The sequence below is a fragment of the Phoca vitulina genome, unplaced genomic scaffold (assembly GCF_004348235.1).
Source record: "Phoca vitulina isolate PV1807 unplaced genomic scaffold, GSC_HSeal_1.0 scaffold15, whole genome shotgun sequence".
Lineage (NCBI taxonomy): Eukaryota > Metazoa > Chordata > Mammalia > Carnivora > Phocidae > Phoca > Phoca vitulina.
This window is the reverse complement of record NW_022589718.1, coordinates 6,056,440-6,071,105: the sequence shown is the minus strand read 5'-3', so window position 1 is coordinate 6,071,105 and position 14,666 is coordinate 6,056,440. Positions and strand designations below refer to the sequence as shown.

At 45.4% G+C, this 14,666-nt stretch overlaps 1 protein-coding gene across 1 annotated transcript in view; it reads right to left on the bottom strand.

The window, feature by feature from the left end:
• CUNH8orf86 (chromosome unknown C8orf86 homolog) overlaps positions 1–13,703 on the bottom strand; it is a 44,538-nt gene extending 30,835 nt beyond the window's left edge. The window contains 6 exon segments of the mRNA XM_032413219.1: positions 1,241–1,264; positions 1,266–1,327; positions 1,330–1,430; positions 12,903–12,969; positions 12,972–13,178; positions 13,673–13,703. Of these exon segments, the coding sequence (XP_032269110.1) occupies positions 1,241–1,264; positions 1,266–1,327; positions 1,330–1,430; positions 12,903–12,969; positions 12,972–13,178; positions 13,673–13,703 (492 nt within the window).
• Between the last annotated feature and the right edge of the window lie 963 nt (positions 13,704–14,666).

Here is a 14,666-nt window from a genome sequence, read left to right as displayed (position 1 = left end):
GAAGCCAGTTATGTAATCTTTCTGACTCTCCATACCCCATAGGCGGATGGTGGGTATTAGTGACTGCCATGCAAGGGATTTGTGCAGACTGTCCAGTCAGTGATTGGGAGCACTGTCCGTGCCCAGGCTCTGTGACGCGAGGGGGGCACCGCCCCAGGCCACTGCAGGTTTCCCTTTTCTGGCCAGCACGGTGCAGACGGCAGGCCTGGCTCCCTTCCTCCTCTTTACCGCGTATTGATTTTTCCTTTCCTCTCTTTGTTCTATTTGTGGCTTCTCTGGCCCCTCACAATTGCATTATTTCTTCAGAAGTCACCGGACGAGGAGGTCTGTTTGTGTGCATCAGCAGCTCAGGGGCCCCCCTCCACACCGGCCTGTGCTGCAATCCTGCTCCCTGACCTTGTTCATTGTCGGGGCTAAAATGGCACCTTGTAGAGCCTCTCCTGGTTCCTTCCAGGTTCTCTCCCTGCTTTCACTGGGAGAAAGCTGCTATTTGTCAGGTGAGTGTGGGGGTGTCTGCTTGGATGACGCAGACCCAGGGTATGTCAAGAATATACTTATCTATGCATTTACAAATATTTAGACAATAGCCAGAAATCGGTGAACTTGGATTTTTTTGGTAAACTACAATGAGACTTGTTAAAAGAAAAAAAAAACCCATCCCAATTTCTAGATATCACTAATTTAACTATTTTATTTAATCTTTCTAAATTTTTTTTGTCCTCCTGGGGTTATTTTGTTTTTTTCAAGCTTATGTTTAAGTCTGTGTTTAGCTGCTACTGAAATTAGAATATAGGTGTTAAGTACCTCCTTAACATTTCTGCTTTTACATCAGGTGCTAAATGTCCCCCAGTGACTTGGTTTCTCTCCACTTAAGCCAGTTCACCTGCTCCAGGCCTCTGCGCTTTCTTCTTTCTTTTTCTGAGATGGACAGGAAATCTATGTGTGTCACTGCGCCGGCCCCCCAGTTCTTGTAACTTCATCCAACCGGAACCGTTCACGTGGGATCCCAAACTGGCCTCTTAAAGAGATTTCTAATTTCTCCCAAACAAAATGTTAAGTCAATGAAGAAAACACAGGCCACCTCACAACCTCTTTTGGCTGCAGGTTCTCTTCTGAGAGAAGTAAGGAAGGATTCCTTCCTGGGGAGGAGGCCAGCTAAAAGAAGAGCAGAGGGAAGAATGTTCTAGGCCAGTGGCTCTCAAAATTTGGCATGTATCAGCATGCAGATTGCTGGGCTTGCCCCCAGAGTTTCTGATTCAGGAGGGCTGGGGTGGGGCTGGAGAATGTGCCTTTCCAACAAGTTCCCTGAAGATGCTGATGCTTCCAAACCACTGTTGGAGGCAGAAGGGACAGACAGCAAAGGCCCTGAGGCAGGAAAGAGTGTGGTGGCTTCAAAGACTAGAAAGGAGTCCAGCATGGCTGGAGGGTAAAGGATAAGGGATTGGAGAGATTGGCAGGGGCCACATCAGGCAGTGAGGACACAGAAACACGAGATTTTGAAGTGAGGTGTGTAGGGAGAGATGACAAACTGATTTGTTTCACTTACCACACTGTGAGCTCTGTGTCTTTCATCTCTAGAACCCCAGCACATTCCAAGCACCAAGAACAAAGTAGATACTGGATAAACTTTATTGCTAGGCACTGTACTAAGCTCTTTATAAGTACTGTATATCTCATTTAATCCTCCTAATGACCATGTGAAGCCATAGTTCTAATGAGCTATTATAATCCCATTTTACAGATGAGGAAGACTGAAGCATCAGAGAAGTTATGTAACTTGGTCAGGGTTAGAACATGGACGTAACTAGGAAATAGCAGACTAGTGTGTGAATCTAGGCAGCATCTTACAGAAGTTGAGTCCTTAGCCTCCACCCCACAATGCCTCTTCTGCTCCATCTTGCCATCCTTATAATGAGCGAACAACCTTGAGAAACACTTAGATCAGACATTATTCTTGCCATTTTAAAGATGGGGAAACTGAGGCTCAGATAGGCTATTGGTCCATTTGGAAGCAGAGTATTGACATAGATTTCTGGATTCCAGCTATCAAGGTCTTGTCACAAAACCAGCTGCTAATAAACACAAAGCCTCACATGGGAGTCTCCCATGTGCCCGGTGCTACTAAGGTGGACAAAGAAATTTACCAAGAAAGAGAAGGCCCCGCCTGGCAGGTGTGAGGGCAAGACTGGTACCCTACAAAGATGGGGCTGATAGCTTTGTTCTCATGATGGGCGTCTTGTCAGCGGCCTCCCTCCCTCCTTCCCTGGGCTGGGCTAGGGCAGCAGCTGGGCTCCTGGACCTGGAGGTGCCAACAGGGCCAGACATTCAAAAAGCTACAGTTGGGTTTTGTGGCCATGGAGAAAGATACAGTCCTTCTCTCTGGGGAGGAAAGTTGATACTGTAAACACTTTGGGCTTTATCTTTGATCTGGTGGGTCATAGAGCTGCTTTTCTCCTCAGGTAGAGTTACCAGGAGAGGGCTGACCCAGGGCTCTGGAAAGCTGTGCCCTGCTAAACAGATGGTGCGGATGGGGGTGGGGGCGGCAGTAGACACACGTAGGCGGGGTCTGAGAAGGGAGCCCAACAATTACCCCCAAATCTGGAACCCAGACACTAAATTCCAGGCCTCAGGGAAATTCCCAGGTTTAAAATAAATTCCTGGGGGTTGTAGCTTTTGGTCTTTGGCTTTAAAAACAGTTCCTTTCTAGATAATGGAAAAATAACAACATGCATAATTTAAAAAGCTCCAAACATCCTTAAACTAAAAGTATGTAAAGGCTAGTGCCAGGCCCTGAAGATCTCTAAGTGTGAGATGATTGATGAAGTGCCCAGCTCTGAAGCACTCTTCTGTCTCCCAATTAACTGCTCTTGATTTGGGGTCCTTCCTCTGGCAATGGATCATTGTTCTATTATTTTCAAGCTAACTTTTATTTTTTTTTAAATATTTTAAAAGATTTTATTAATTTATTTTTGAGAGAGAGAGAGAGAGAGAGAGAGAGAGAGAGAACAAGTGGGGGGAGGGGCAGAGGGAGAAGCAGGCTCCCCGCTGAGCAGGGAGCCCGATGTGGGACTCGATCCCAGGACCCCGGGATCATGACCTGAGCTGAAGGCAGACGCTTAACCGACTGAGCCACCCAGGTGCCCTCAAGCTAACTTTTAATAGTGAAAGTGGTTTCTTTTAGTCTGTGTTCTCTGCTTGTAACACTTTTGCTGCCTTTTTTTTTTTTTTTTCCTTTTTTGGCTCTGTGAACTCCTATTCATCCTTCAAGAACCTATTCAAACAACACCTTCCAAACTGGCATCTCCAACTCCCCTTCCAACTCCCCAAGTCATTAAAACCATCAAATTACCCTTCTGTCGTCCTCCATCCAATAGTGCCTCATTCACAACTCCATATAACATGTGAGAAATTACAATAAAGGGTATTTTTCTGGTGAGATGGACCACAGAACTTAAGGAGAAGAGATTATTTCCTGTGTAGCATTGTATCCCCAACACTCAGCACTATGCCTGGCACTTAACAAATGACCTCAAATTAATATGGTTGAATGAATGCTCTTATTCTTTCTGTATCAGAAGAGGAGCAAAGGGAAAGAAATATGTATAAGCATCTTTCACAGACCAAGTACTGTATAGGCATCATTTACATGTTATTTAATTTCATCTTTATGAGAAGTGTTTTCATTTTTTAAATCTTAACACAGTGACCAAGGGAAAACAGTTGACTGTGGGAGATGTAAAAAAAAAAAGACAATGTCTGTTCTCTAGGAGTTTCAAATCTTACTGAGGATGGATGCCTACAGACCTGCTCATATACACACATACACCACCCCCACATCCACTCAAAGATTATTAACATTGTAAAACACATTAACTTATGAATACAGAATGCAGCCCTAAATGTAATAGAAATGGAAAAATGAGAGGTTGCTGTGGGTGTGGTTTTTTCAGGGAACCACGGACATCAGTCTCTCCCAGTGGCCTGTGTTCTCATATGCCACGAGACCAGGAACAGATTAGATAACCTCCAGCCCTCTGTTGGCTGGAGAACTGGAGAACTGTCCATTTATGGCTTTTCAAAAAGTGCTGTAACATCCATGATCATATTTTTGTCCCCAAAGTCGTACAGCTGATAATGGCTTGGGACCTGGATATCATTCTGTCTCTGTCACTTATTAGCAGGGTTTCTGCTTGCCCATCTGGTATCTCTGTGCAGATTAGAGAAAGGTGCCCCTCCCTCAAGTAAGATTTGGTTGACTTTAGTATATCACTGCACAGCTTGAGCAAGTGTAGAAGGCAGCCCTGTTCTGGCTGTGCCCAACAGAGAGCTTTCCTAACCTCAGCACACAGCAGTCCTAAGGACACACGTGTGCCCATATCCTCACTCACTCATACTCCCTGCCTTCCCCACACCCCCAATGTCAGGACACCTGTGCCCCTGGCAGCCATACCTCTGTATCCACCCTCAGCTTCCCACCAGGAAAGGGGCTGTACCAGATTCAAGGTAGGGGTGGTTCGGGAGTCAGGTCACCAAGATTGGAGAGCTGGCAAGAGATTTAACCTTAGGGACACCTGAGGTATGGCTGGGACAGACACAGGATGCATACGAAAGTGTGCCAACAATATATGTGCATGCCCTTTTGAGTGTGCGCACGTTCCAGTGTATGGCCATGAGTTTTAAGTAAGAGAGGACTCTCTCCTGCAGCTTCAGGACTTGGGGGCTGGTGTCTCCACCTTCCCTTCACCCCCTCATGTTTGCAGTGTGAATACCTTCCTGCTACCAGATCCTTGTACAGGGCTCATTTTGAATAAGGGTATACAGTGCCCCCTTGAACTTGAAGAAGCTCCTTCACTGTTTTTTACTTGGAAAGTTACAATAGTGTAGCTGTACTATAATTTATTCAGTTATTTCTTGGTTTATGAACATTGAAGTCTTTTCTTTTTCCTTTTCCTTTTTTTTTTTTTTTGGCTACTTCAAACAATGCTATGGGGCACCTGGGTGGGGCAGTTATGAGTCCAGCTCTTGATCTCAGCTCAGGTTTTTTTTTAAAGACTTTACTTATTTATTTGACACAGAGAGAGAGAGAGAAAGAGAACGCACAAGCAGAGGGAGTGCGAGAAGCAGGCCCCCTGCTGAGCAGGGAACCCGATGTGGGGCTGGATCCCAGGACCCTGAGATCATGACCTGAACCGAAGGCAGACTCTTAACCGTCTGAGCCACCCAGGCGCCCCTGTCAGTTTGCATAAATATTGCTCATACACATATTACACTTGTGGCCAGAAAACTTAGTTTCTTAATATACTTTTCTATTTATAGTCTATTTATATATATATATATGTTAAGATTTATTTATTTTAGAGAGAGAGCATAAGCAGGGGGAGGGGCAGAGGGAGAGGGATAGAATCTGAAGCAGACTCCCCACTGAGTGTGAAGCCTGACACCGGGCTCAGTCTCACAACACTGAGATCATGACCTGAGCCAAAATCAAGAGTCGGTCACACTGGGGGTGGAGCCTACTTAAACAAACAAGCGACCCATGCTATAGTGAACATTTTTACATATTTCATTATGCACTGGTACTCTTATATCTATAACTTAAATTCCTTAAAGTTGGATTATTAGGTCAATGTGTATGTATATCTTTAATTTTAATAGATTTTTCCAGATAATACTCCAAAAATGTTTTAGTAATTCACATTTCTACCAGCCTTGTATATAAATGCTTACCCCCCACACCCTCACCAGCACTGCAGTCTCCATCTTTCTGCTATGTTGCCCATCTAATGTGTTAAATAATTGTATCTCATCATTGTTTTATATTGCATTTCTCTAGTGGCAGTCAACAAGGCAAGTTGGTTGTGTTTCTTTTTTTTTTTTTAAAGATTTTATTTATTTATTTGACAGAGAGATTGACAGCGAGAGAGGGAACACAAGCAGGGGGAGTGGGAGAGGGAGAAGCAGGCTTCCCACTGAGCGGGGAGCCTGATGCGGGGCTCGATCCCAGGATCGTGGGATCATGACCTGAGCCAAAGGCAGACGCTTAACGACTGAGCCACCCAGGCGCCCCAAGTTGGTTGTGTTTCTATACAATAATTGTACACTTGCATTTCCTGTTTGACAAATTGCCTTTATATCCTTTCTCCTTTTTTTTTTTTTTTTAATCTAATCAATTGGTGGGCAGTCTTGTATATTAGGGCTGTTAATTCTTGTGTTATAGGTGTAACTATTTTCTTTCAGTCTTTTATCTTTTAATTTTACTGAAGGTATCTTTCACAATATTTTAAATTTTAATATAATCAAATCCGCTTAAAAAAAATTTTTTTTTAAGTTTTATTTAGATAAGTAACCTCTACCCTCAACATGGGCTCGAACTCATGACCCCAAGATCAAGAATCACATGCTCTTCACAGTGAGGCAGCCAGGCGCCGCTCAAATCTGCCTTCCCCGTGTGTCTTCTCGTACAGAGGCTGGCCTGGGCAGGTTTCCAGTGCCCTGAGGTTATAGGAATAGTCAACATTTCTCATTTTTAAAATACATTTAAATCGCTAATCCACTTGGATTTGACTTTTAAACATAATAACTACGGAGAAGTCTTTCAGTCTCTCTGCGCCTTGGCTTCCTCCGTTCTAACATGGGCGTAGTGAGGATCAGAGAAAACCTAAGACTTGGAGCGTGGCTACTCGCTGACTGGTTAGGATTAGAATTAGAGCTAGAACCCCGACCTGTGGCCTAGAGTTCCTTCGTCCGTCGGTGCCGTGGCTGGTGGAGCGGCTGCTGCTCGGTCCTCAAGCCCACGTGGAAGGCAGAGAGGGTGAGGCCGCTACTCTCTCCTCCGGGTCCTGGGGGCTGGTGCGTCTCATCGGGAGAGCAAGCCCCACTGGAGCGGCACGGAGCCAGGGAGCGGGGCGCTGGATGCGAGGGGGAGGGCCTTCCAGAGGGTATGTGTGTCTAAGTGATTGGGCAGTTGAGGGTCCCCTGGGCGGCAGTGGGACTGGAACTCGCGCTGCGTCTGGGGGGCTCCGGAGAAGTCAGGTGACCGTCTTCTGGTCCAGGGCGGACTCCCTCTGTTAAAACAGTGGAAGAACTGGAACTGCAGTCAACGGGGGAAGTGAGGGTGCAGGACTGCTGGGACGCCTTCCGGAGGTTCCTCTCGGCTCCTGCAGCCGCCTATTCCAGGGAACCAATCGGAGAGCTTCAAGAGGGAAAGCAGGACATGAAAGAAATCCTGGGGGCTCCGAAGCATTGGAGGCTGGTGCTGCTGCTCCCTGCTGCTCGGGGCTGGGGAGTGAACTCCTTAGCTGGCACTTGGAGGTCTCACTCACTGGTTCAGCTCCAGCCAGGTTGCTGAGCATGCGTGCGTCATCATCCATGTTCAGTTTCATCAATTATCCCAATAAGGCCCTTTGTAACTATTTGTTTCCTGGTTTAGAATCCTATCCAAGACCATGCACTGAATTGCATTTCACGGACATCTCCTCTTTAGTTTCTTTTAAACTGGACACTTCCTTAACCTTTCTATTTCATGACATTGACTTTTTTTTTTTTTTTAAAGGAGTTCAAATTAGACCTTGACATTTTAAAGTAGTATTGGTCAATTGTGGAGTAAAATATCCCTCAATTTGGTTTTTCTGACGTTTTCTCCTGATTGGATTCAGGTTATGTATTTTGAGTGGAAAGATGCAGAGGGGATGCTGGGGCCATCTCTGTGCTCTGTATCAGAAACACATGAGGTTGGTTTCTCCCAGGATAGGGGATGTCACCTTTGATCACTGGGTAAGGTGGTGGATTCTAAGTATCTTCACTGTAAAGTTGCTGTTTTTTCCCTTTGTAATTAATAAGTAATCTATGGAGAGATATCTTGAGACTTTGTAAATATCTTGTTTCTCATCAAACTTTCACCCACTAGTTTTAGCATTCATTGATGGTTTTCCAACTTCATTATTCCTTCTAGCTGACATTTTACTGGAAAGAAGAACTTTTCCTTGTCCTTCTTATGGATGGATGGATGGATGGATGGATATTAGTATGAATTCATGGATTCTTATTTCAGTAATGGGTTATTTTCCATTCTATCATCACTTATTTTGTTGTTCAAATTGTCCCAGATTTGACCAATGGGTGTGGTATGGTTCGTCAGCCTACTATTATCTCACTTATTTATTCACAGGGACACCCATAACCTTTTTCCAGCTTGTAAACTTGCAATTTTTTCTGACCTAGAGTCAAAATTTTAAAGCTAGAGATGTCATTTTGCCTTGCCCTGACCCCTTTATTTTACATATGAGAACTCTGACCTCAGAGAACTTAGGGCATTTGTTCCAGGACAATGGCTTGTTAGAGGCCGAGCTTGAACTGGAACCCAGGTACCTGGCTCTTACTCCAGAGCTTTTCCCAGAACATTTCCGGTCTCTTTGTCATCAAGGATCTTCTGTCATCACAGCTTTTCAGGCCACTGGAATTATCAATAGCCTGTGCAGGGAGGACGTCAGGAACTGATGGTTCCAGGGTCACTGACAAGAGTTCTCAGATTTCTTGGGCATTTCCCCAAACCCTTAACCTTGGCCAGGGGAGAGGAGGGTCCTTACAGTCTGTGGAACTTCTATCATTGTGTTGAGCAGTTTCCCAGGGCCTTAGGTTTGCCAAGAGATGACAGTTAGAAGTACCTGTTTCTCAGTTTACAACTTGCTGGTAGGTTTCGGTGTGACAGGTTGGATATCTGTGGTCTGCTTTCTCAGCATCCCTCCCTTCTTCTTTTGGTGCTATCCCTACAATTTTGGAGGGGGAGGCTAGTCCCCTATTCCTAGCCCACATGATCTGGGACTGGCCAGTCAGGCCATCATGGTAATTAATTAAGGAATGGGCTCATGACCCCAGCTGGGCCTCCGACGGTCATCCCTGGCACTTTGGCTCAAACTATTAGAAAACAAGGGCTTTCTTTTCATTGCAATAGGTAGCAGCAGAGAACTAAGTAACATAGGGTTTCTGGGACTATTTTTGCTGCTGTGTCAAAAGAACCTGCCTGAAAAATGAAGCTAACTCAGAAAATAGGAGAACAGAGCTGAGAAATACAGAGACAGAATGAGTGCTGATTGACATCAGTTGAATCCTAATCCCACTGAGCCATCTCCTCACAGATATTTTTATTTGAGCTCCAAATAAGTCAGTGTTTTGCCTAAGCTGATTTAAGTTAGGTTTCAGTCCCTTGTTGTGAAAGTGAGTGAGCTTCCCTTCGTGCTTAGGACCCCTCCCCCAGAGTTTCAGACCCTCAAGGGGATGAAGTGGCCCCAGGCAGCATCTCCTGGCCGAGGTGTCCGAGGGACCCCGGAGACACTACTCTCCTGACCGGGTGGGGAGCCTGCCTGGTACCCGCTGTAAGGCCATAAGGATATCACTTCCCTGAGGCTTAGGCTCTCCCTCTGTTATTCTTCTCCTCTTGCTTCGTTCTGTAGTTTCCAGCGCATGCTTTTGTGTGCGAGCGTGCATGTCCCCTTTTCTCCTACCTTGCTGGATTACCTTAAGGATCAAATGGGATGATGTAGGCACAGTGCCCAGCTCAGTGCCTGGCACTTACGGCAAACCCTCTTTCCCTTTCCCATCCCTCCTCTGGATTCAGGATGTGATTTAAGAGTCTGTGATATATTCCAATTTTCAATGTCCTGGATAAATAATGGGGAGTTGGAGCAGAGTTGCCAGAAAGTTGCACTAGTTTTAATTAATTTTATCTGTTTAGAGTGAGATACCTCAAAGTCATTGACTAAATCTATGTCACATACATTTATGCAAATCGGTATTTTTCTTTGGAGCTGACAGCTGAAGTCCTTGTTTTGTTCCAGGATGCGGCAGCAGAGGCAAAATGTGCCATGTTTTCTCAAGTGATGGCTGACAGTTCTCCAAATGTCACGGTGGGTGAGGCATTTCCCATGGGGGAGAGCTCCAGGGTTGAGTATGGCCAGTAAACATCTACAAGCCTGGTTTTAGTCTCTTCATTTTACAAAACATTTATTTTTCTTTATCAAAGTTATAAAATAATTCATACTTACAAGTCAAACAATAGAATATATAAAAAAGTACTGTTCTTAATCCTCAGTCTCTGAAGTAAACAATGCAAGCAGATTCATGTGTATCCTGACACATATTTTCCATACACAGTTTTCTACATATACACATTTCCCCACATTTTCTACATATAAACATATATATATATAAAGGCTACCTCTTTTAATTTTTAAATACAAAGATCATACTCTGTAACTTGCTTTTTTTTAACTTAATAATCACAGATCTCTTTTTAAGTTAACGTATGTAGATATAACTCATTGTTCTTCATGGTTGCATTGTTTTCTTTTTAAATTTATTTTCTTTAAAAATTTTTTATTTTATTTAAATTCAATTAATTAACATATAGTGTATTGTTAGTTTCAGAGGTAGAGGTCAGTGATTCAGCAGTTGCATATAATACCCAGTGCTCATTACAACACATGCCCTCCTTAATGCCGTCACCCAATCATCACTCCCCCCCCACCCATCCCCCCTCCAGCAACCCTCAGTTTGTTTCCTAGAGTTAAGAGTCTCTTATGGTATGTCTCCCTCTCTGATTTTGTCTTATTTCATTTTTACCTCCCTTCCCCTATGATCATTTGTTTTGTTTCTTCAATTCTACATCTGAGTGAGATCATATAATTGTCTTTCTCTGATTGACTTATTTCACTTAGCATAATACCCTCCAGTTCCATCCATGTTGTTGCAAATGGTAAGATTTCTTTTTTTTTATGGCTGAGTAATATTCCATTGTGTGTGTATATATGTGTATATATATATATACCACATCTTATTTATCCATTCATCTGTTGATGGATGTCTGGGCTCTTTCCATAGTTTGGCTATTGTGGGCATTGCTGCTATAAACATTGGGGTGCAGGAGACCCTTCGGATCACTTTGGGGTAAATACCCAGTAGTATGATTGCATTGTTTTCTACTGTATGGATGTACCATTATTTATTTAACCAATCTATTTTTTAAAGATTTTATTTATTTATTTATTTGAGAGAGAGAGAGAGAGCACAAGCAAAGGAGGGGCAGAGGGAGAAGCAGACTCCCTACTGAGCAGGGAGCCCGATGCGGGGCTGGATCCCAGGACCCTGGGATCATGACCTGAGCGGAAGGCAGACGCTTAACTGACTGAGCCACCCAGGTGCCCCTTTAACTAATCTATTAATAGGTTTTACAACAGCTTTTTGCTGTTACATATAATGCTGAAATAAATAGCTTTGGGAATATATTTATTTATATTCAAGGAATCATTTGGCTGTTAACTTTTGGCCCATGAGCTACATGTGAGGGAAACTTACTGTATCAGCATTGACTCAGCGTGTCCGTCTGTCCACCGCACAAGACAGCATCCTCACTCACTTTCCCAAGGCAGTGTGCTTAACAGAGCACTGTTTGAAAAACACTGTTCTGTGAGTGCAGAACTTGGACTCCGATGTAAGTCCAGCCTTCCTCCAGACATGACCTGGAGGAGTGATTTCTCTGTTCCTTTCCTTCGCGCTGCCCTCAGCATTCCGGCCACCTCCATAGTCAGTGACAAGATGCTACTGGAGTCAAAGGTCTTTGAAGCCCAGATAAATGAGATAATCAATCTCTGCTCTCCAGGGATGCAGGGCGGAGTCTGTGCCTTCTGAATGGACTTACCAGTGCTGTGTATAGAGTAAGTACTTAATTAATATGAAATAAGAACAATAAATCCAGAGGCAGAAGTGATCCCTTTGAAGTTCAGGTCAACTCTGAGCCATGTGAGAAGAATGAATGGAATGGATAATTGAAATTCCTAGATAACCCCAAAGCTCATCCTAATACAGTCAGGCTCTTTACCTATTAAACGCTTCCTCAGAACTGCTAAAATAAATCCCTTCCTGTGTTTATTTTTTCATTTTTGTGAGGCAAGTAAAATTGAGCAGTGAAATGACCATCAGGAATGTGAAAGGAGAAAGAATCAGAGTCGTGAGTGAGACATTCATAGATGTCTCATAGGCAACTTCTGAATCACAAAGTGTCAAGTCTGCCAAAAGGCCTAGCTAGTGATGGACACAGAGACCTAAGCATGGGAGCCCCCTAGGGCTCCTCCAAACCTGGGTGGGGTGAGAGTCAGGCTCTGGGAGAAGAGGTAAGATGGCTCTCAGTCTATGGCCACCTAGAGATGCCCCAGCTTTGCTTTTGAGGTTAGTCATGGATGTCAGCCTTTAGGATGGACATCGGTGTTTCTTTCCATGGGAGGGTCTAGGTGCATTTTAGTTAAAAGGAGTGATCTCATCACATCCCTAAGGAAAATGGAAAAAGAACGCACTGTGTGGAGGGGGATGGAGGTCTGGGCAGCGAGGGGTGGCGGTGGTTGGTGGTCAGGGCACCCGGGTCTATACCTGGCTTTGCCACAAGCTGATGGCGTGACTCCAGGACCTTGGCGTTGGTTTTCTCCGTCACAGTTCCTCTCTCTTTAAAATGAAGGGGTTGAAATGTAGGATTCTAAGATTGGGCCATCTCTGACTCTGGAAACAGCCCCATAAGCCTGAAGAATTTCACACTGTCACTCCATAGGGGGGTTTCAGCAGGAAGGCGGGACAGATGGCTTTCTCTGGAACGGGTTCAGAAATGTGGTGTGTGATGTACGGTGTGAATGAAGCGTGGTGCCCTTTAAACACAGCTTCACCCCGGGAGAGCTCTGCACTCCGCTGCGCTGTCTGGCTTTCATTCACATTCCAGCGTCACTCCGGGCATGCGCAGCCCTCACGGGCGGGCTTGTGCACTGGAACACACACGCACACACACACACCAGCTCTGACACGCACTCGATGACTCATGAACTGACAGGAGCATGACACGCATGGGCTGATTCATCAGGGACACTTACACACACAGGCTCACACTCACTGTGACGTGTACATGTGCCTGAGCCACTGTGACAGTCACTCCCCCAGGAGCCTGAGTTGACTATCACACCAGCGTCTGCAAATGATTTGCGTTCTTGGCTCCTTGGAACTGCCTGTTCTTTGTCTTACTGTTCACTGTTCAACCCTTTCCTTCCCTTCCACCCCCTACGTGGCTGCTTTTGGTCTCTTGCTCCAATGCTCCAAGGCCAGTTCCCTGGCCTGAACCCCACAATCTCTAAATGTCTTTTCCAAGTCTGAGGCTCTTTGTTTCTGATCACTCCTTAGCTGTGCTGAGTCCTTTCCCCATGGGGTCCCCTCCCCTCCCTGACCTGGGCCTGACTTCCTCAGAGGGTCTTGGCTCAAGGGTCTCCAATATCTGGGCCATTGGAGCCAGCGCCCTTCCCTAGATGAGGGGAACCGAGGGCAGGTTACATGATAGAACATGCTGGCAACTTCTGGAGTGTGGTCTCCAGCGTCTCTGAGCGCATGCCTTCTCTTCCCAGCAGTCCAGGTGGAGGGAAGTGTTGGGATGTCCCAAGAACCCAGCTCTAGGAGTTGAGCAGGAGCAGCTGTTTCTGAAGGTGCAGAGAAAAGAAGATGCTGCACATCCAAAAGCAGATGATGGGCTGTAGGCCTTGGCTCTTTCCAGGTGCTTACCCCAGAGTGGGGACAGGCCAGGGGTGGGGAGAGATTGCGGAGGAAGGAGGGGCTCACTGAGCACCAAGATCTGTGTGGGGTTGTCCCTGACCTGCCTTCACCTGAATGTGGCTGCTGGCCATGGTTCTAACAGGAACACAGGGGAACCAGTCCTGGTGCTTGCAGGAGTAGAGCGGTCTCTCCCCGGTGGGTCCTTCAAAAATGAGAGGGAGTATAGCAGAGTCTGGTGACCAGGCCAGGATCAGGATGCTCAGGCACTTATTCAAGCCTTTAAGCATGTCGCTCACCACTGTGAGCGTCTGCTTCTTTGGCTGTTAAGTGCCCTAAAAGCACTCCTCTTTCTGCTCCAAAGATGTGTGCCTGGGGAATCCGGTGAGATTCTGGACATGACTGTGCTTGGACAAATTCCTCTCTCCAGGAGAGAAGACCGTTGGGGCCTTCCTCGAGGATTGCGCCTCCACGGCTATGCTCTGAGACAGTTCACATCTAAGTGCATGCTAGTTCAGTGACACTGAGAACCAAGGGGCCCTGTGTGCCTAGAAGCATGGAAACTCTTGACTAGCTGCTTATAGCTGAGGGTTGAAATGCCCCCTTTCAACTCTGAAATTTTAAGGATCTAGTCAGCCTTGAGAGCATTTCTCCCTGTTTCTGTGTGAGAACTTAACTCTGACCACATTCTAGCCATCTGAAGGCCTAGAATCTGGAAGGAACTACCTTGCCTTAGTTGTAGACAGAGTCTACCTCAAGCCTGTACCCCTTGAATATTGTCTGGGCCCCTCCCCACTTCAACACTGGAAAAGGCCTGAGCAAACCTAGTAAGAGAGATTTCCCCATTAACTACTTCCTTGCAACTGATTTGCTGACTTTGGATTTAAAGTTACTTTGCCTAGAAGAGCTAAGATTATCTTGGAGATACCCAGGCAGGCTAAGCAGGTCCCAGCCTGTTTCTGCCAAGACCCCAAACCCTAAAGGGGAGAAGCTCTAAGGTAAAGAAGAAGACAGAATTGATCTGAAGATGCCATGTTGGGCTTTCAATAGAAGTATCTGGAAGTTTCCTCACAAATTCTTTTTTTTTTTTCAAGATT